This window comes from Lipomyces oligophaga (assembly GCF_038497815.1).
Source record: "Lipomyces oligophaga strain CBS 7107 unplaced genomic scaffold V1516scaffold_3, whole genome shotgun sequence".
NCBI lineage: Eukaryota > Fungi > Ascomycota > Lipomycetes > Lipomycetales > Lipomycetaceae > Lipomyces > [Lipomyces] oligophaga.
In genome coordinates, this window is record NW_027117787.1 from 413621 (window position 1) to 434583 (window position 20963).

At 44.3% G+C, this 20963-nt stretch overlaps 7 protein-coding genes across 7 annotated transcripts; 6 read left to right on the forward strand and 1 right to left on the reverse strand.

Annotated features, from left to right (window-relative positions):
- Positions 1-1618: 1618 nt before the first annotated feature.
- Positions 1619-3045, forward strand: V1516DRAFT_622947 (3-hydroxybenzoate 6-hydroxylase-like protein; the record flags this gene model as incomplete). Its single annotated transcript, XM_066919604.1, has 2 exons — positions 1619-1926; positions 1977-3045. The coding sequence occupies 2 exons, from the start codon at positions 1619-1621 to the stop codon at positions 3043-3045; spliced, it is 1377 nt and encodes a 458-aa protein (XP_066777917.1).
- Positions 3046-3186: 141 nt separating this feature from the next.
- Positions 3187-6502, forward strand: V1516DRAFT_248818 (uncharacterized protein). The gene is made up of 2 exons (XM_066918801.1): positions 3187-3895; positions 3967-6502. Exons 1-2 carry the CDS (start codon positions 3681-3683, stop codon positions 6452-6454), a joined length of 2703 nt encoding a protein of 900 aa, XP_066777918.1. The 5' UTR covers positions 3187-3680; the 3' UTR covers positions 6455-6502.
- Positions 6503-6547: 45 nt separating this feature from the next.
- V1516DRAFT_672688 (Alpha/Beta hydrolase protein) lies at positions 6548-8443 on the reverse strand (the record flags this gene model as incomplete). The annotated part of the gene is made up of 1 exon (XM_066921785.1): positions 6548-8443. Exon 1 carries the CDS (start codon positions 8176-8178, stop codon positions 6550-6552), a length of 1629 nt encoding a protein of 542 aa, XP_066777919.1. The 5' UTR covers positions 8179-8443.
- Positions 8444-8622: 179 nt separating this feature from the next.
- On the forward strand, positions 8623-10379 carry V1516DRAFT_672691 (homogentisate 1,2-dioxygenase). The gene is made up of 2 exons (XM_066921786.1): positions 8623-9014; positions 9076-10379. The coding sequence occupies exons 1-2, from the start codon at positions 8708-8710 to the stop codon at positions 10248-10250; spliced, it is 1482 nt and encodes a 493-aa protein (XP_066777920.1). The 5' UTR covers positions 8623-8707; the 3' UTR covers positions 10251-10379.
- Positions 10380-10834: 455 nt separating this feature from the next.
- On the forward strand, positions 10835-13163 carry V1516DRAFT_672692 (major facilitator superfamily-domain-containing protein). The gene has a single exon (XM_066921787.1). The coding sequence runs from the start codon at positions 10967-10969 to the stop codon at positions 12899-12901; it is 1935 nt and encodes a 644-aa protein (XP_066777921.1). The 5' UTR covers positions 10835-10966; the 3' UTR covers positions 12902-13163.
- Positions 13164-14097: 934 nt separating this feature from the next.
- V1516DRAFT_672695 (uncharacterized protein) lies at positions 14098-16819 on the forward strand. The gene is made up of 2 exons (XM_066921788.1): positions 14098-14570; positions 14623-16819. Exons 1-2 carry the CDS (start codon positions 14114-14116, stop codon positions 16656-16658), a joined length of 2493 nt encoding a protein of 830 aa, XP_066777922.1. The 5' UTR covers positions 14098-14113; the 3' UTR covers positions 16659-16819.
- Positions 16820-17906: 1087 nt separating this feature from the next.
- On the forward strand, positions 17907-20666 carry V1516DRAFT_695198 (glycosyl transferase family group 2-domain-containing protein; the record flags this gene model as incomplete). The annotated part of the gene is made up of 3 exons (XM_066923981.1): positions 17907-18051; positions 18076-18635; positions 18732-20666. The coding sequence occupies 3 exons, from the start codon at positions 17907-17909 to the stop codon at positions 20664-20666; spliced, it is 2640 nt and encodes an 879-aa protein (XP_066777923.1).
- Positions 20667-20963: the final 297 nt, after the last annotated feature.

Genomic DNA, 20963 nt, shown 5'->3' on the forward strand with positions numbered 1-20963 from the left:
GGAAGGGAATAGCGGAGCAGAATGTGGTTTCTGGTTGTGCACCGGAGGAGAGATTCTAGTCCAGATGAGCTCATACCTCATTCAATGAGCTACCACCCAAACGAAACCAAACTGGGAGAACGGCCCCCGCCGGCGCGCGTTGTCTGACGCAAGTCAAATGAAAGATGAGACCAGAATGTTAGCAAACCTGGGCTCGGTAGACCTAGTAGTCTAGGCAGTCAGTCTGGAAGAGTAGGAGAGCAGAGAATAGCCTTGAACCGTGCGGCCGATGCAACTGGTCACAGCACTCGAAATATCCAGATTCAGTAATTCAGCGCAGGAGCAAACAGAAGGAAGGTGAGTGACGAACAAAGGATTACTTAGTCCAAGATTTCTACTAAAATCTAATTGTCTACATCAGATATACTCCGTAATGGTGTTCGAACTCTTGCTCCAGTGACACTTCACGAGCTTGTCGACAATTCTCCCCGCAAGCTGGAAATTCAATTTTCCACAGTTGACAAGTCAGCCACCAAAAACAATAGAAAGGACGATATTCGGTTAGTCGACGCCAACTTGAGATGACTCCCGGTGGTTCGAGTATTATTACCCTGTAGACAGCTGCAAGCAACCTATCCGGCTGTTCGGAGTCTAGGGGAAGTGATTGGTTAGAGGCTTGATGGGACTTTCCAGCTATGGTGTCATTGGTGCCATATTTTGTAAGACTTCGGCTGTTCAATTAGGATTCCATTTTAAAAATTAATTATCTAAGGAAAATTATATTGATAGACTGGCCTGGATATTTCTTGAATCAAGTGTTCAGACAAATCTTTTCACCACCGGTATAATTATCTGCTAACTCGTCCTCGGCACTTGCAAAATAGGCAGAACCAGTGATCAGACCACATTACGTTTCATTTCCAGATAGAGTGCAAAACTGAACTAGGAACTTTCATCCCTCTACTGCTCATAAAATTTGTAATCTGATGGATTTTCAGTTTGCATTCAAATGCCCTAATCTATTGCTGTAAATTCCGTTTGATCGAGATTTCTTTTAATTACGAGTTGAAATCTCGTCTGTCTCAAAAATTCAAATGACTTTGTGAAACTCAGTCCGCTAAGAGAATAGCCTATTTCTGATTCACGTGTTCCCGATTGGCATCTACTCACTTAAGTCTGATCCACCAAACTCTATCCTCTTATAGCCTGACTTCTGCGATCATCAACGTATATATTGACCATATAAATCACTCCCTTGATCTCGTGATCTGTGTGCCGCACGATTTTGCGGATTCCGAGACACAGAAGCTTGAATTCCCCGCAATTTCTGATTCAAGAAAATCCGGGGAATCACTAGTCTCCGTTTTACAGCAAATAAGAGACGATGGATAAGAAGCTACCCGGAGGAAAAGTGTTTTGCCGGAGACCTCCATAGTCTTGATACTTTTACTTGTCTGAACCTGGCCAGCACCACCATACTGTCATAGCTACATACCGAAATCGATATGTTAGAACTATTAGTGGGGTTATCCGTAGTGCCGCAATGAGTGGGAAGAGAAAGTACTTATAAGAGTCCAGGAACTTGAGAAAAATAACTCGAGCAGTAGTATAGCTTCTACAGGTCAAACATAATTTGGAAATGACTGCTACTCATCTTGAAATCGTCGTTGTTGGAGCTGGCTTGGGTGGACTCGCCGCGGCCATAGCACTCTCTCTTCATGGCCACAAAGTTACTTTACTTGAAGCAGCACCAGCACTTGGCGAGATTGGAGCTGGGATTCAAATTCCTCCCAACTCGACTGCTGTGTTGAAGCTTCTTGGGGTATATGACAAGATCAAAGAAGTTGTTGTCTGGCCAAATGCTATTAATATGGTCAGCTATCGCGACGGCGAAATATTAGGACCTGCGCCATTGAACCCCTATGTGGAGAAAGCTTATGGTAGTCCGTGAGTATATGACCGTCTGTCTTTAATTGCATTATTTTAACTTGGACTAGTTATTGGGTAATCCATAGAGCCGACTATCATTCAATTCTCCATTCTAGGGCAAAGGAAGTTGGAGTCAACATCCTAGTCGATCAACGAGTAATTTCAATCGACGAGTCTATCCCCAGCGTTACTACTGCGGCTGGAAAGTATTCCAGCGGTAATACATATCGAACTGATCTTGTTATCGCTGCAGACGGTATCAAATCCTTCATTCGGTCAATCATCTTCCCTGATCTGACTGATGAGATTATTGAGTCTGACTCTTCTGCTTACCGAGCGGTTATTCCAGCAGAGCACATGAAGGATGATCCAGAGCTGAATGAGCTTCTGATTAACCCGACGGCGCGAAGCTGGATTGGTCCCGGTGGCCATATCATGTGTTACCCCATCCGTAACGGTACTCTTTATAACGTTGTCATGCTGCATCCTGCCCAGGACGAAGTCGGAGGCATTTGGAATACACCTGCTACCACTGAAGAGATGCTCACCACGTATCAAGATTGGGATCCAACTGTTAAGAAAATTATACGAAAGATTGATTCTGCTATGAAATGGAAAGTCTGCTATCTTGCTGAAATTCCCAATTGGCAGAGTTCATCTGGAAAAGTAGTTTTACTAGGCGATTCTGCACATGCAACTGTGCCTTTCCTCGCACAAGGCGCAGCAATGGCGATGGAAGATGCCATAGCTTTAGCTGAATGCCTGGATTACGTGACCGAAACTAAAGATATGTCTAATTTACTGAAGGTCTATGAAATTGTCCGAAAGCCTAGATGTACGCGTGTGGTCCTTGGCTCTAAGGAAATGGGTTACATAAACCATCTGTCGGACGGACCAAAGCAAGAGGCTCGCGATTACGCCCTTAGACATCAATCACGAATCAACGATGTTGAACCGGACCGCTATATTCCCTCGGCCAGCACAGAAGTTCCTCCATTCGAATTGAAAAATCCCAATCCATGGAACGACACCGTGTTTGAGCCTTGGCTATTTGGATACGATGTCTTGAAAGTCATTCGAGCTCAGTTACATTTGTCGGCCAAGAACCCGATTTCAGAGCAAAACCGTGACTTGTAGATTCAGTCAGAGCCGAAATACGGGTCGGAATCAGTGTCTTTGTCCGCCGTCAACAGCCAGCCGACCGCTCCTTGACTAGCGGAGAATCAAGGAGAAGCCGACGTAGCACTAGCCGTGGCCAATAATACATTCAAATTCTAATTAAACAACTCTCTTTGCCTCAAACTCTTGTCAAATACCCCACGTCACAGGGACATTTCTTCCTGATCAAACCCCGCCCTCGATCAATAGACCTCTAATCACCCCGCACATGGTCTCCAACGGTATGCAATCACGTGGTCGAATTATTATTATTTTTTTTGGTGCTCGATCAGCGCAGCGATGAGCTAGCAGCCGCCGAGGGCCAGATTAGTTTTTACGTTGTGTTTGGACATTTCTCAGAGGCAATTCAAGTCCAGATTTTGCCGCTGAAAAGTGTTTGACTCCGTCGTCGTCGTGGTTTGTTGATGTTTAGCTCGCCCATTTTCAGGTTCACAACTTGACTGTCTGTTCTTTCTCGGTCGTGAGCTTATATTTTTACGTAACATATTGTTTTCCTCTTTGTCGTGACATCATTCAACTTCCTCCGTGATATATCCTCCAGACTAATATCGTATCCCAATTCGTCATCCCCCCATAATCTTACGACAGCAGTCATGGACGCGCAAAACCAGGCCACTTTGGCTTCCATGCAAAGTGTTCTTCAATTCGATCCTCTCCCGCCTCGACCCCGACGTTCACGGAAGCAGTTCATTTGTTGCCATTGCCAGGCCAGGTTCAAACGAGGCGAGCATTTGACGCGTCATGAACGCACGCATACCTCCGAAAGACCTTTCAACTGCAATGCGTGCGAAAGCACCTTCAGTCGCAAGTGAGTTTAGTTTGAGAGTTCGAAAGTTCAGTGAACCGTGACCGGCTTTACTAATCTTCTTTTTACTACAGAGATTTGCTTGTCCGCCATCTCAGAACTTGCTCAGCAGCACAGCGTCAGCGTTCAATCTCGACATCTGCAGAAGTCTCTAGTATCTGCTCCGAAAAATGCTCGCAACCCAAAGACATCAAACCTGAATCGCTGAAGCCAACTATTTCATCTGAATCAGAGCAAAGTTCTAAAATAGGTTCGGATATCAGCAAATCTGCAGCTGCTGATTCTGCTAAATCGCTGGCTTCTCCGTCGGCTGATCAACCCGCCGACCCGAGCGAGATTCAAGATGCTTTATTAGCTGATAATATCATGGGCCAAATTCCAGAAATAATTCCAAGTCCTAACTTATCATTTCTATTACCTGCCGTGAACGCTTACAGTCCGCTACCAATTATTGCCAATGATGCGTTATCTTTCGATTTCAGTCAATATGTGAATAACTTGGCATTATCCCCATCCAGTGCAGTGGCCCTCAATTCTCCTCAATCTACTACTGACTCGATTTCGACTTCCTGTGCTCGATTTAATGCAGACCAACTATCTCCTTCACTTACATATCGGCCTGTGTTGAGAAACAGCTCAGAATCCACTGGAAACGAATCCAATTTAGCTGAAGACTGGGAGTCGGGTTCATCATCCGTCTCTTTCAGCGAATCAGATCCCTCATCTCCAGCTACTGTTTGGAGTGATTTATTGACTGAAGGTCTGGACTTCGATTTATGTGATATCAACAGAGTATCAATCTTTGATGAGATTTGCCGATCGAATCTAGTGTCTTTACTTGGACTGATAGATGATGTTCCTGTAATCGACGCAGATATCGGTGAATTCGATAAATTGAACAATCTTGTTGATAATCAGATGTTGGCCCGGAATGTACTTCCTCAAACAGATGATATGAATCTGTTTTTGATTGCTTACAAAACAGGATTTGGCCAACAAGTTCCAATTCTGCACTCGACATTTTGTAGATTTCCATTTCTACGTGGTACCATGGAAGTTCTTCAAGATCCTTCCGATTCTAACAGCGGACCGCAGATTATAGCCTTACCTTCAGATTTTAGTACATCAAGTAAAGCAGGCTCTATTCTCGTTCTTGCTATGGCATGTATTGGTGCTATGACTTTGGGAGCTAATCATGCAGCAAACACTCTGTGCCAGCTGGCGACAAATTATGTGGGAGCCATGGTTGAAGACGAAGGGATTTTTACTCAAGATGAATATTTACCTCTTCTTCAAGCGAAGCTCTTGCTCTGTATTTTTAGAGCTTGGGGAGCGCCGGGAGCTAGATCGTTAGACCAAACGATAGATGAATTGCCATTTTTGAGCAGGTGCTGTGCATATGGGGTTCCAATTCGGTCTGATCGAGTAATCGATTCATGGAATGGTTGGGTGATGCGTGAAGCCTATCACCGGCTATACTGGGCTATATTTACATTCATGTCACACTTAAATATTGCTTATGGGCAAGGTATGGTTATGAGAATCACTGATCATGCGTTGCCGCTTCCTGAATTCGATTCTCTATGGTACGCTGCCACGGAGAATTCGTGGCTTGAATTGTTTGCCACTGTTTCGGCTCCATTAACTGCTGAAGAAGCTATTTCAAAATTGAATTGTGATGATACACAATTATCAAAGTTCGGTATCCAGGTTTTACTACACTTGATAGCTCGATCAGTTGTATCCAGCGACTCATTTTTACCGATTAGTCCATCTCCTACAGATTTAGACAATGGGGCGGTGTCAGGTGCAGCTGGACGTCGTAGTTCATCTTCTGCTCAATTAGATCCGTCAGTATTGAGCACGGTCTCTTTTGCGCATATTGATCGAGTAACACATCAACTTCTTCGATTATTACTCACAATGCCGAACACGCGCGGGAGAACTTCCATCGAGGCTATTGCTCATCTGATCAAACTACACAGATTTTCTGCCGCGACAGCATTTTGTACCTCTCATTTTCGAGTCTTACTTTGTGTCCCTGATCCCAGTGCGCATCTGGAGACACTAGTTCCTCAGTTCACGAGTAGTATGAAACGATTTCGTGTTCAAGACGATGGAGGAAACGCTACTGTCCACGATATGGGTATTTACTCTAGTATCCCATATTTGCGCACTCTTTTCGAGGGAGCTACTATTGGTCAACGAATGCGGTATGGAAGGTTAATGTCCAACAGTACTGCTTCGGAAAGTGTTGATATTGTGCTTTGTCTGTGGGCCGTTTCGTTAGCCGTAGTAGGATGGTTATATGGAGTCGAAAAAGAAGGCACGAAAACAATGTCTGTGGAAGAAAAGTTTGTTTTCGAATCGATCGAAAATCTAGTGTTGGTTGCGGAAAGTAAAAGTCAGTTATATGGAACTGGTTTGAGCCACGAGCAGGCTTGTGCGCCCGTTGCAGCGAAACTAGCTCGTCTGTGTGCGGAAAGATTTGTAGGTGATATCAAATGGCGGGTGACTCAAAGAATGGCTATGGTGCTGGAATATCTTGCGGATGCAATGTAATTTTATGTTTACAGATGACAGAAAATTGGGATAGGGAGAATGGAGTATGGGGTTACTGTCTCGGGATTATATATGAAATATGAATAATTGGCTGCTCAAGCAAATAAAAAACCATTTACAAGATCAAAAGTTTTTGTCCATCCGATCTTATCTATCAAAGTCCAAATATTTTTTCGTCGACCAGCTGAGTCGAGATCCCTCGCAAGTTTGATACGTGATGAAGTAGCCAAATCTTCATCGAACACGGCTTGATTGACTACACAGCCTTGCACCAGCTTTATTGGTGAATCCCAAGGGTTTTCGTTATAAATGAATCGCAAGAAAGCATGGCAAATATTGATTGATATTGTCGAAAGCTCAACTGGCATGTCGTCGTTGAAATTCTGGAACAGTAATGCAAGATCAAAAGTGTGCGGAGTTTGGCTCTTATACGCACAGCTCCAAGGATCTTTCACATTGAAATGACATGCGTAAGCGCTTTTTTCTGGATTATTGATAATCCAAGACCGAGCAGCTAGAAATGTGGGTGAGTAGAAGTAGACGTCATTTACCAGATTTTCAAAATTCCGATACGCAGAGTCGGCATCAATGGAGGAAGAAATATTATAAGCCAATAGTATCGCATTACAAATTTCAGAAGTTGTATTCAATTCGAGATATTCTTTAAATTTTTTTGCAACATCTGGCTTGAACTTTTCAATCTGGGATATCATCGTCATAATCGATCCATCGTTCTTACAGTCTGAAAATAGAACGGATTCACACCACTTGTATCCCGGATATCGCTTAGATCCAAAATCCTCAATATCATTTGCAACTAATGACGTAGTCTGTACAAAAAGAGGAGGAAGGGCGGCCAATAATGACAATTTAGCAACATCTTGAGGTATCTCGCTCAATCGCTTGATCTGTTCTTCAAAAGATAGCCCTTCTGGAATTTGGACAGCCTCAAGCACCTTGGGAAAAATAGAATCGAACAAGGACAATGGAACTGGATTTACAGTCGCAAATTGTCCAGACATACATACCAATCGAGTAAATAACGGCTCGGGAGTTTGTAAAAGTAGACTTAAATTCATTGACCCAGCAGACTCACCAAGTGCACAAACCTGCAATGGGTTACCTCCGAAGCCTAGAATATATTTCTTCACCCATTTGAATCCCAGAGTAAGATCTTTAATTGGAAGATTTCCAGTAAATCCTGCCTTTGCCATCGACGTAGATGTCAGCATGGCCAGCGGACCCAGTCGATAGTTCAAAGTCACTGCTATAATCGGCTTTCCATATGCAATACTTTGTTCGACCAGTTTCGTCAAATCAAACTGAGGCCAGATATTCGATCCTACAACGTTCCCCCCTCCGTGCACAAAAACAAGCACTGGGATAGCCTCTTGTGGCCCAATGTTTCGTGGTCGAAAAATGTTTAAATGTAGACAATCAAATTCGGAATGATTATTTTCCACAGCATCTGGCACTACTAAGGAGCAGCCAATGTGAGAGAGCTCCCCCAAACATCCACCTGGAGGCTGTGGAGCAGCTGGTCCAAGAACAGAAGCATCAAAATCAAACGATACATGTTCTAAAGGATCGGCAAATCGGAAGGGAACAGAACCATATTTGATTCCAAGAAATTTCACGACCGATTCCGATGCTGTAGAAACGCCTGTGACCCGGCCGAGCAGTGGATGTGCTACTGAAGGTCTAGACATTTGAAGAGAAGCCATAAAGTGAATGAGATAGATAATAACTAAAAAAAAGTGTCCTGATTTTTCTGTTCTCAAACTTCACCCGCCAAAGGCTAAAATCACGCCGGAATTGCAGCGACGACACATTAGAACGGCTGCAATAGTCGTCTTAAGTACTGTCCATCGTAACAATTGTCCGGACAAATCCCCTCAAAATTCCAGTTTGGAACTCGAACCAACGGAACCCCGGTGCTCAGGCCGGACAGTCATGATCTCTAATCCTCTTAGATTGCCATACATTTTCCCAAACATGCACCTGAACGAGAAGCTGCGGGGACTGTGACCTCCTACCCCGCATAACTGATAACAGAACACAGTGCTGCGGGTTAGGGGTGCCCCTCATTTTCACCGCGCGGCTTTAATGCTTCTACGAGGAGTCCTAAACAGCATAAAATGGTATCCAAGTTCCTTCAAACAACGATTCAAAATCTCTGATCAATAAGCTGATTGACTAAACAATAGTAGCTACTCACATTATCTCTCAAGAACTAAGAAAATTTAAAGCACAATGGTTGCGCCTTCATACGCTGAGATCAACAACATTCATCAGAATAGCTTCCACTGGGCTGAGACTCAGAAGGATGGCAAGATCCCCTCGTTTGCAACTCGTGCAAATGATCCTTACTCTTATCAAGCTGGTCTTGGAGAACATGCCTCAGAGGCGATCCCTGGTACTCTTCCTCAGGGTCAGAATTCGCCTCGTTCGGCTCGTTTCGGACTCTATACTGAGCAGCTCACTGGCTCAGCTTTTGTGTGTCCCCGTACGGCTCATAGAGCTGCCTGGGTCTACCGTATGCGTCCAGCAGTTTCGCATAGTATGTTACTAATCTCTACTCACCTTTGTTATAAAAGATTCTTACTAATTCAACCAAATAGAGGGCTTTACTGAGATACCTTTGAACAAGGACTATGAGTCTAACTATCTTCCTTCGAATGTGAAGACTCATGTCTCTCCAACGCAGTTAGCCTGGTTACCTTTCGATATCCCTACAAACGGGCAGGTTGATTTTGCCCAAGGTCTCAAATCACTCGCTGGATCTGGAGACCCTTCCCTTCGCGAGGGAATTGCGACTCATATATTTACTTGCAACACCTCAATGAAACGCAAGTCTTTTGTCAATCTTGACGGAGAGTTCCTGATTGTTCCCCAGCAAGGTCGCCTGGATATTCAGACAGAGTTTGGCTGGCTCTATGTACAGCCTGGCGAAATCTGTATCATTCAGCGTGGTATTCGATTCTCCGTCAACCTTCCCGACGGACCTACCCGCGGCTACATTCTGGAAATTTGGGGATCGACCTTCGAACTTCCTGACCTTGGTCCAATTGGAGGATACGGTCTTGCAAACCCGCGAGACTTTTTATATCCTGAGGCTTACTATGAAATCGATAACGAGCCAAACTATGAGATTATCTACAAGCTCAGCGGCAAATTTTTCAAGTCGGTCCAGGACCATTCGCCATATGATATTGTTGCGTGGCACGGCAATTACGCCCCATACAAGTATGATTTGACAAAGTTTGTCAACATCGGCTCGATTTCGGTTGATCATATTGATCCTTCGATCTTCTGCGTGCTGACTGCCAAATCTCGCGACCCTAACGCTCCTCTCGCAGATTTTCTAATTTTCTCTCCTCGCTGGGATGTAGCTTCAAACACGTATCGTCCGCCTTACTATCATCGCAATGTTGCCTCTGAGCTTATGGGTCTTATTTATGGTCAGTATGGAGGTCGATCAGATGCTTTCCAACCCGGCGGTGCCTCGTTTGAAACAGGAATGACTCCTCATGGTGTTGCCTATGAAGAGTTTAAAGCTGCGTCTGCTACTGCTCCGCCAGAAATGCGAATTTCTGATGGTTCGATTGCGTTCATGTTTGAGAGTTCTCGTGCTTTCTCCATTTCGGAGTATGGCTGGACTTCGGATAAGCTTCACTTCCATGATCCTACATTGTGGGATGATTTAGTGAACAACTTTGTCGATCATCTCGATGAAGTCAAGAGATTAACTAATGGAAACTGGGAGCATGGAGTCCATGTCCGCGCCCTTAATTGAAATATTTGCGGCCAAATTGGCGTTGATACTTCTTATTTGCTCTTAATTTGAACCTACTTGTCAGTTGTGCCAGTCATCGAACTGTTTTTGGTAGTAACATACTCAGTAATAAAGTCTTGTTTGTTGTGATCTGGTTTCTAAAAGTTGCTATTGCGCTCTCTGCGCTTTTCCGTAATATCAAAATCAATATTAGCTGGCCCACCAGCTGGGCAACTAAATCGATTTTCAATAGGGATGAAGAGAGCGAAGCAATTAAGGCTGAAGAGCGGGTGAGCCTCATGTCTTCGTGCTGACGTAGTCCAGCATTACCGGATATGTTATTTTAAACTTCCAGTGTATTGACATTGAAAGAATACGTTTAGTAACCAATTAGTTTAACAACAGTAGATCTGAAGTAACTGGACTTTTGTCGAAAAAGTGTAAATCTTAGCGAGTCTATCTAACATAAGCCCAATTGTAAAAAACCTTAAAGTTGATTTCCCGTCGACTAGAACCCTTTAGGGTTAGAGCCCTTCTGCCGGCCGGATAAACCTAGGGCTAAGTTCGGTAATTTGCCGCGTTATCTGAACAATCCCTATTGTGGACTCTCCAACAGAGATATGTTATGGCGAGGAAATATAACTGGGCTGTATTTAAAGTCTCATCAAAGAACCTAAATGACTCAAATCTGAGTAGAGAAGAAAAGACAGTGTTTTTCGGTTTTTAAATAAATAGGCATGGCTCTGTCTGTGGAAGAGCTTGCCGGTGACAACACTGGCCAGCCGGTTTTAGTGTCTGAACAAGAACGATCGGAAACTATTATGCCAGCGGTCGATGAGTCGAGCAATGCTGTTATTACACAAGCTGAGAATAATTTCTCAGATGATAGAATAGACATGCCTTCAGATACTGAAAAGCAGCAGCAGGCCTCTGCAGCGGAATCGCCTTTACCGGACCCGGAAGCACGACCTGGCGTTTTCTCGTCGACATGGAGCGAATGTGTCTGTATACTTTGTCTAAGTTTCGCACCCATTATGAATTCAGCGAACCAAGGAGCATTGCAGCTGGCTCTGCCTTATGTCTCCGAGTCGTTCAATATTAATGGTGGTCAGCTCTCTTGGACGGTGACGTCGTATTCGCTTGTTACGGGTGCGACCATGCTAATCATGGCACGTCTCTCCGATATTATCGGTCGAAAGCGTGCTTTATTAGCTGCGTTTGCTTGGTATGCTTTATTGTCGCTTATTGAAGGGTTTATGAAAACGGCTATTGTATTCGACGTAATGCGCGGTCTTCAAGCTCTTGGAGGAGCCACAGGTCCGGCCGCTGCAGTTGGTATAATTGGAGTTATTTATCCTGCAAGTCAGAGAAAAAACAGAGCGCTTGCAACATTCGCGGCCGGTGCTCCTTTGGGATTTATCGCCGGTATTGTCGCCGCCGGTATCTGTATCCAGTTTTTGTCATGGCGTGCCGTCTTATTTTTCCTCGCAATTATCTATGCCTGTCTAACGGTGATACTGTATTTTCTCATTCCCAGCGATGAGGTTTGCGCAGAATGGACAAACAAGGGAATTATTGCACGTGGTGGAACAGATTTAGTGGTTATCGAGCGTGATTGGAAGAAAAGTCTGTTGCTCCTGAAAAATTTAGATTTTATCGGCGTATTTTTGTCATTAGCTGGTCTGATTCTTTTTATCTTTGCGCTGTCTGAGTCTAGTTCGGCACCAGATGGATGGAAGACGCCATATGTTATTGCACTAATAATTGTGGGAGTTGTATTGATTGGCATTTTCATATTTTGGGAATCCCGTGCACCTAATCCTTTGATGCCACTGTTTATATGGCGGTATCCTAGTTTTGCGCTTGTCATGGGCATCTTAGTTTGTGGATGGATGAATTTCCAAGGCGTGTTGATCTACTTTGCTTCCTTGACGTTCCAGCATATCGATAAATACAGTGCGCTACATACTACAGCGGCAATGTTACCGCAAGCGGTCTCAGGAATTCTCGTCAATGTAGTAGCTGCGTTCACTTTGCACATTATTTCTGGAAAAATCTTAATGATCATCGCTATGGCATCGTTTTTCATCGCGTCTCTTCTCTGGGCTTTGAACCCTATCCATTTAACCTATTGGGCTATGAAATTCCCTGCTCTTGCCATAGTAGTCATTGGCGCGGACCTCGGATACAACGTTGGAAATCAATACTCATTATCGGCAGTTCCTCCGCAGTTCAAGTCGACAGCAGCAGGAATTTTTAACGTCATGACCCAGCTTGCAGCCTCTATCGGCGTTGCAGCATCGACTGCAATCGTGACAGCAAAAATCGGATCAGATATCGAGAACCAAGCTCCCGAAATTCTCCACAGAGGCTATCGGGATGCGTACTGGTTTGCAGTTGGGATTAGCTCTGTCGGTTTGATTCTCTCATTTTTCCTTAAAGTGGGAACTCAAGGTGGCAAAGGAGCACAAGATAATGGAGAGTTATTGCAGAAGAGCGATACAGATCCCTCGATCGATGGGAACGAGGAGGAGGAACCGCAGATACCGTCGACACCATTGGATTATCTTGAAACGGAATCTAAACACTCTCGACCTACGAGTATTTCAGATCATGCTTCAGGTTTGCCAATCAGTGAGAGACATTTGCAGGAGAAAACTGCACAGGAATAGAATTTGCCCGGGTTGAGTGTTACCGTTTTGTGGATTATCTAATTTGGAGTTTCTTAGAACTTGATATGCTTGTTTTGTGTTTCTTCTGTTCGTACAGGTAAGTTAAAAAAATAATAAATAATATGTATTTCGGATTAGCTATATACAAGAAGTATGACACACCCAGAATCCCAAGCCTAAACAGAGCACCCAAAACCTTTCGTCAAAAAAAAATGCATCTTAATGGAAATAAAGTGAAAATGAATATCATGGAAGGTGCTAGTTGTTATTTCAAGCAATCATGCGCCACCTTCTCGCTTTGCATATTCATCTTCCATTCTCTCGAGGTAATCCTGCTCGATCTGGTCCTGCCGTAATCTCAGAACACGATCCTGTTCAAAGATTCTGCGCGCTCGTTCTTCGGGGGACTCGCCTACAAAAGAGTCAATCGGTGATGATCGAGTGAGTTCAAAAGATGATCCGGGACTTGGCGTCGAGTTTGTGAATCCGGAAGTGGTTCTATCTGCAAGTGGCGAACTGGCAGTAGCACCACCATTGACAGTAGAGGTCGAACTCGCAACACCAGCAGCGGCAGCAGCCTTTTGTTGCTCTTCTTTGGAAACGAATAAAGGACGCATGTAATCAAATGTTCAATGAAAATCCCTGCCTAGAAATATTTCTGAAACAGCAGTTCTTGACAGTAGTTTTCTTATATGGCAAGAAAGTATGATTTTCCCCGAAGCCTCTCTAACCGGGTGTCCGGGGGTCGTATCCAGGGAATAGTCCCAACCAAAACTGTGACGTCATGATCTCGGACATCCGATAATCACGTGATAGTTCTAGCAAGAAGGCTTACTTACTTCCGATACCCGCATCGGAGTCCATTAATCTTGAAGCGTAGAAAGCTTTCATCCATCGCCAGTGACGAAATGTGACGAAATGGGTTTGCAGCGTACATCATCGCTTAATTTTGCAGATCGGTGTAGATTTCGAGTTCAGCCAATTTTATGTGACGTCAATGAATGGTGCATTAAATCGGAAGTAGCCGTTGATCGTCAAGTTCGCTTCCCAACCAGTTCTCCAGACATCAGTGATATGGTCTTCGAAATATTTGAGACAAGAGAGTGACTTGAGATGAGATTAGTGAAGCGTGCACAATATAAAAATCGTACCAATTCCTGCGTTCTCAATTATTATAAACTGCCGTAGTAAAATCATTACACATATTTCGTTATGGCGCCCACTGTTTCAAGTCCTACCAATCGTGCCGAGCGTGATGTTGTCACAGATCAATTGATGCATCTCTATGCGATGTTCAGAGCGTTCGGCCATGGAAAGATGCCAACCAACGATCAGTTCGACATCGCAGTTAATTCCCTCTTGGCCAGTGAAATTATGGATCCTCAGTCATCTGGCAATTCAAGCTTATCTGAAAATGGCAAACTAATTCTCAGTGATCTTGCAGATGCAATTCAGAAGACTAAAATTCTTTGGCTTAATAAAAATAAAAACCATCTCATGCAGGAATTTCTTTATCATGCCTCAAATGCCAGAAGCGATACCATGCCAATTAAAGAGTCTTCTGCGAGTGAAAGTCGAGACAGCGCTACACTGTATGACCGGAGTACGATTCAGGATCTCAAGACCTTAGGAAACCTTGTCATTACCAATGGCCAGTTCCGTTCGCTTTGTAAGATTAGATCATTGACCGTCCGCGAAATCACTACTAACAGATTTAATAGTGAATGATGCCGTGACACTACTTCGTGATATGTTGTTCGATGCTAGGATAGTCACTTCTAAAGCTGCAGGCGACTTATCTGAGAAATTGCAACCAGACGACAGCAATCGCAAGGCTGATAATAGTGATCTTCACATGCCTACTAAGGAAGAAATACAAAACTCCATGAAATCTGCTAAAAAGGCCGTGAAAAAAGACCTATCTAGGCAGCAGGATAAAGCCAGAGAAGATACCAAACAGTATCTTTCAAAGAAGGTCCCGAAGGAAAAGCAAGACGAAATTTTACGTCGCCTCAAGAACATGATTGCGGAGATCCAGGGCCAGGAAGACTATCAAAACGCAATCGACTCTTTGTTGAGGATGTTTGAAACACACCAGGCCACCATAGTGAGCACGACAAAGGAAAAGTCACAAAATATGAAGTTACTGTATGAAAACGATCATGTTCAGCAAGCCCGATGCAATCTGAAACTTCTTATTGAGCGGTTTGCGAATAATACTGGAATGGATTTCATTCTTGATACTATCAACAAATTTTACATTTCTGCTGAACAGGATCCTAAACTGAGACGCTGGTTTGGTGATCTCGATAGCTTTCTTCACAGATGCTTGAAGGAGCCAGGTTATTGTGTAGGACAGCGGTTCGACAAAGATTTTGCGAGCATTCGGGAGTCTGGACGAGAGCGATTTGAAAGCGAACACAAGGAGCAGGTTGAGCAGCTCAGAAACCAACTAACGTACTATGTTGGCCAATTCAAGAAAGATCCATTGAATCGTAAGACAATGAGGTCATTCAAAAAGCTAGGCCATGACCTAGGAACACAATCAGATTTGAGCTCCGGCAAAAAAATTCTTGAAGATGTAATGACTGTTGTGCTGCCTCAGATTCTGGGCTACGCTCGATACGTGCCATTGCCTCGAATTGAATATAGCGATGATTCCATCGATGCGGTGGTTGAAAATCTTATTATCGAGTCCAACAACTTGTTTCCTAATATCATTGATATTCACAACCAGACTTCTGCACATTGGCGGCGTGGCCAGCGGTCGAACAAAAATATGCAAGGTGGAGCAACGTTCTCCGCATCCGGAATCCAGTGTGACCTCAAAGATGTAGGCTACTACATTAATAAAAAGAAGGGTCTGCTTTCTATGAGCGACATTGGACTCGCAGACATCTTTCTGGGCGACCAGGGACTGAGTTTCACAATTGCGCTATCGACGGCATCAGCTCGAGATCAAAATGCATTTTTCAAGGTCGACAACGTGAATGTGAGCATCAAACACATGGATATTCGGCTCCGAAAGTCGACACACTCTACGCTATTTAAGATTTTCCGCCCACTTTTGATGGCTCTGGCAAAGCCAGCAATCAAAGTCATTTTGCAGAAGCAGATTCGTATGATGTTTAATCAACTCGACCAAACTGCATACAAAGTTCATCAGGAGAAAAAGCGGGTAGAAAGAGCACACGCGCAGAGGGTTGCCGCAGCAGTAGCAGCAGAAGCAGCAGAAGACGAGGATGTGGAAGCAGGTGGGGTGCTGGATGAGGATAGTAGTGCAAAAGTGGGTCTCGATAGCCAGGAGAGTGCGGGAATGCCGTCAATGTACGCACTTTATGCAGAGGCGATCCGGAACGAGGTAGCCCGTATGCAAGAAAGCCGAAAGCGAAAGGCAGATCATTCTACGGCACGGACGAACGTCACGACAGATTTGAAAAATTCGATGTTCAAGAACGTCCGTATCCCCAAGGGAGTGACGTCTAACTTGGCAGCCAAATACGACCGCATGATCAACGAAGGCGAAGGCTGGACATCTGCCGTGTTCAACATTGGCAGCGCACCCAAGAGCGCTGGGGTTCATTCGCAAGGAGTATCGCAAAACATTGAGAACTCTGGCGGGGAGGTTTCTGAACATGCAGCGGCGGTTCCACTAGCAGACACGCAAGCGACCGCCACGCTCGACGAAAAGGAGGAAATATTTCCTACTATGCGGACGTCGAATCCGGAAAGGAAGATCCAACCGATGCGCGTATGAAAGAAATATGCCATATTTTGTTTGTAATTGTTTATATTTGTATTTGTTTACATCTGAAGTTGTTTTTTAAATTAAGTCTGTTTGGCTGTAAATTATTTGGATTAGTAATAATTGCAACATAGCGTAACCTTGGTAAGATGGCTCGGATGTTAAGATTAGGCTCATCGTCAGCACTGATGAGATGTACACGTGTAAGCACAAGAGAACGGTGTTGCGAAGTTTCAACGGGCTATCGGTCGGAACTGAATTAGCACAAAAAGAGCAAACTAATAGAGTGCCAGGCTTTACGTACGAGCATCCGTCGGCCCAAGAGATGCTAGACTATTGTGCTAAGAAGTCCGAGCCATGCTGTTCTCGACGCTTTTGTACTTTCCTAGTAAAGTGCGGTTCTGAGTTAATTTTACCTATCATTAGCCTTCATCGTCTATCTATAGCCGTACAAGAACACCTTCTTAGCTTCGGGTAACCTCCTTTTGGACCGCTGATGAGCGGAACAATCGTGCCGTGCTCTTTGCTCTGTTGGCTACTTCTGGATATATGTCCTATTATTAGTGCTGGCAGAGAGAATAGGAGTTTACATGACATCAGGCAACTCTTTCGGCTCAAATCGGCTGGAGAGCGATGAGCAACCAGTGGTGGAGGTAAGTTCTCCTATCTAGAACAGCGCCTAGGCAAAGCGCCGACTCTTCGACCAGTGTGTCCTGCCCCTTTTCGTTTGTTTCTAGTTGTTCGATTGTTCGTGGGCTTTGTTGGTCATACGCAAGAAGAGGTACCTGGCCGGTAACAAAGAGGTGGTTAGTGGGGTTACCTGCATTAGCTCGACTTGAGCTCTTTAATATCAAATTTTGACTACACTGAACTTGCAGAAGTTGACTGCGGCGGAACTCGAGATCTGTTCGTGGGCCTCCCGACAATGACAGACCAACCAGCGACCACCCCCCTCCCCCCCAATATACAACCACAAAGTACATAGTGCCCAGCTAAATAATATAGAGACAGGAGTGATTATGGGTCCTCTACATGCGTGCGTGTGCCGTCCTGTCACTTTGGACTGCATTGATTGCGTGGACTACGTATCTTCCTCTCATATCCATCTCCACCCTGCAGCTGGTTTAGTCCATCCAGAATCATCTTATTTTTGTCTTCCTGCTTCCTGTCTTTTTTGTCTAAGTTAGTCGAACGCAGATCAGAACTCCTGCAAGAGATTCTCTTTCTCTGTGCTTGTTCTCTCGTTCTCTCTTGCACATCATGTCTGCCCACAGGACTCTGAGCCTTGCCTCTAGAGGTGATCTCTTTTCTCCTCTGGGAGACGACAATCTGCACTTTATCAAGGAGCCCGCTATCGCTGAAGACACGGAGAATTCGTCCTCCTCGCCAGAAGATAGTGACAGTGGTTCCTTCAACCAGCTCATTCAAGACAGCGGCGACTCCTACTGGCGCAATGTTGACCGATACGATATCATGTGTCGCCATCTGTATCTCAAGGCCTCCGAGCGCAATTGGTTTGACACCATTAAGGATGCTATCAACACTCCCTCGGTCGTTGTACGTGTTGCTCGTATTGACGACGAAATTGAATATCGTGTTTTTCCTCCCGACAATCGTCCAGAATCTGCCGGTGCAGAAATGTCATTTGCCGAATGTTTGGCCTCATTGAACATTCAGGTTGCTCTTCGGGTCAGCTATCCTGTTGTTAACGTTCTCATATCTGCCCTTGGAGCCGACGTGGACGACGTGGAACTCTCTCCAAATTGTCGGATCCAGGTTTTGGATACCGTTCTTGACCTCCAGCGCGCTCGCAAATATCAGTATGCGGCATATATCAAGGATGAGTCTAGCTTGATTCTTTGGGCTGATTCCATTACTGATATTCTTCCGCGTGCTTCTGATTTGGAGAAGCTAATGCTTAAAGTCGTTTGGGAGACTGATTTCTCTGACCGTCAGTATGGCAAAAAGAAAGTCTCGTCTGCTGCACTTGTGAGTCCAGTCATTAGCCCGGATCCAAATATTGAAAATGCTGAGAAGCAAGTTGAACCTGTGAACGGTGAAGAAACCTTGAGTGAAAATATTGAGGATGCGGAAAAGGGTGGGCACCTTCCCTATAAGAAGCGGCCGGTCATGGTTCTGCATGCATTATGTGTTGGTGTAGCACTGATGATTTTGTTCACATTCTTCGGTCTCTTTTTCCGTACTTTGGCGACAGAAATCAAAGGTGATGGAGGATATCATCGTCTTGCGGCTATTCTCTATTTACCGCCCTTCTCGCTGTTTTGTGCCTTTTTTTGTGTCGTTGTATCTGGTATTATATTCCAGCTGTTTGGACCTGTTTCCCAGATGCTTAATAATTCTGCAAACTACTCTGCTGTCAAGCCAAAGCGCATTTCTCCAAATGATGGTCCTCTCCCTCACATAACCATCCAGTGCCCTATCTACAAGGAGTCACTTGAAGGTGTGATTGATCCCACTATGAAGTCTGTTTTGAAGGCTATCGCTACCTATGAACTACAAGGCGGTACAGCAAACATTTTCGCCAATGAGGATGGTATGCAGCTGATCTCTGAAGAAGAAGCATTGCGACGAAAGCGATATTACTCTAAGAATTTGATTGGCTGGGTAGCTCGGCCTCCACACGGACAGGATGGATTCCAGCGCAAAGGAAGATTTAAAAAAGCCAGTAATATGAATTATTGTCTGCACACGTCGAATCGGGTTGAAGAGCTTTTAGAGCAAAAGCATGCCGAGTATGGCGAGAAAGGCTGGACCGAGAAAGAAGAGATTGAAGCATATGAAGAAGCAATTGCACAAGTCGGGCGCGAGGATCCTACCTGCTGGTTAGATGGAGATATCCGAGTGGGCGATATCATTCTGCTGATTGACTGTGACACACGAGTTCCAGAAGATTGTTTGATTGATGCTGCTTCTGAATTCCACTCATCGCCGGATGTTGCTATTCTGCAAAACATTTCTGGAGTTATGATGGTCGTCTTTAACTACTGGGAAGATATGATTGCTTGGTTCACTCGTTTGATTTACTTTGCTATTCAGTACGGAACTGCAGGAGGTGATGCGGCAGCATTTGTAGGTCATAATGCCTTCTTGCGGTGGTCTGCTGTGCAGGAAGTTGCCTACGAAGAAGATGGAGTCATCAAGTACTGGTCGGAGTCACACGTGTCCGAAGATTTTGAAATTTCTTTAAAGTTACGATGCAAAGGATACACAATTCGATTAGCTTCATATCATGGGAGCGGGTTCCAAGAAGGTGTATCGTTATCAGTGTACGACGAAATTACAAGATGGCAAAAATATGCGTATGGCTGTTCGGAGTTAATGCTTAAGCCGGTCAAAGATTGGTGGAAAGGCAACATCTTTACATCGCTCTTTCTTCGCTTCGTATTTGCAAAGGAAATCCCCTTTTTTGCAAAATTCACGGTCATTGCCTATATTGGCACATACTATGCTATCGCGGGATGCTTAGTGATGACGCTTGTGAACTACTTTGTCTGCGGTTGGTTCCCGGATGAGATTGATCATTTCTATCAAACTTCATTCAATAACTTTATCTCGTGTGCAATTGTGTTTTCTATTGCGTCGCCAATTGCTATTGCGCTGATGAAGTATCGTGTTCATGCAGACACATTCTGGCATGCGATGTGGGAGAACTTCAAGTGGTGTATTTTTATGTCTATCTTTTTGGGCGGATTATCCTGGCATCTGACACTTGCACTACTGTCGCATATGTTTTCAATCAATATGCAATGGGGCTCTACGGCTAAAGAATTGAAAGATTCCAACTTTTTCCAGGAGTTTCCGAAAATCATGAAAGGGTTCAAATGGATGTATCTGGTGATGTTCGTACTCATCATCGGAATGTTCATGCTGGCTTTTGTTGTACCGTGGTCCTGGAGAATTTCGGGACCATACGTGACTTTTCCGCTTGGATGGACGATATGTGCTCATGTACTGTCCCCTATTGTGCTGAATCCGCAGCTGATGACATTCAGTTTTTAATTTGTTAGATACGATTCTGATCTAACTTCTGGCTAATTTTAATTTTTTTTGATTTGAATTGTTTGATTTGAAATAAGTTTTTGATATCACACTAATATTTTATTATTCCCTCGTTCGTGTTTGATTTGAATTCATTTCATGTTGTGTTCTATTGAAAGTATGCTAGCTCCTAATATTAATCATTCCTTTGCAATTATGGTGGGGGTTGAGACTCTCTCAGAAATGTGAAAATTCCACTATGTGAGATAACAGTTTTGGACAGAGATGAACTATTTTTATCCGACCTAGACTTCTTGC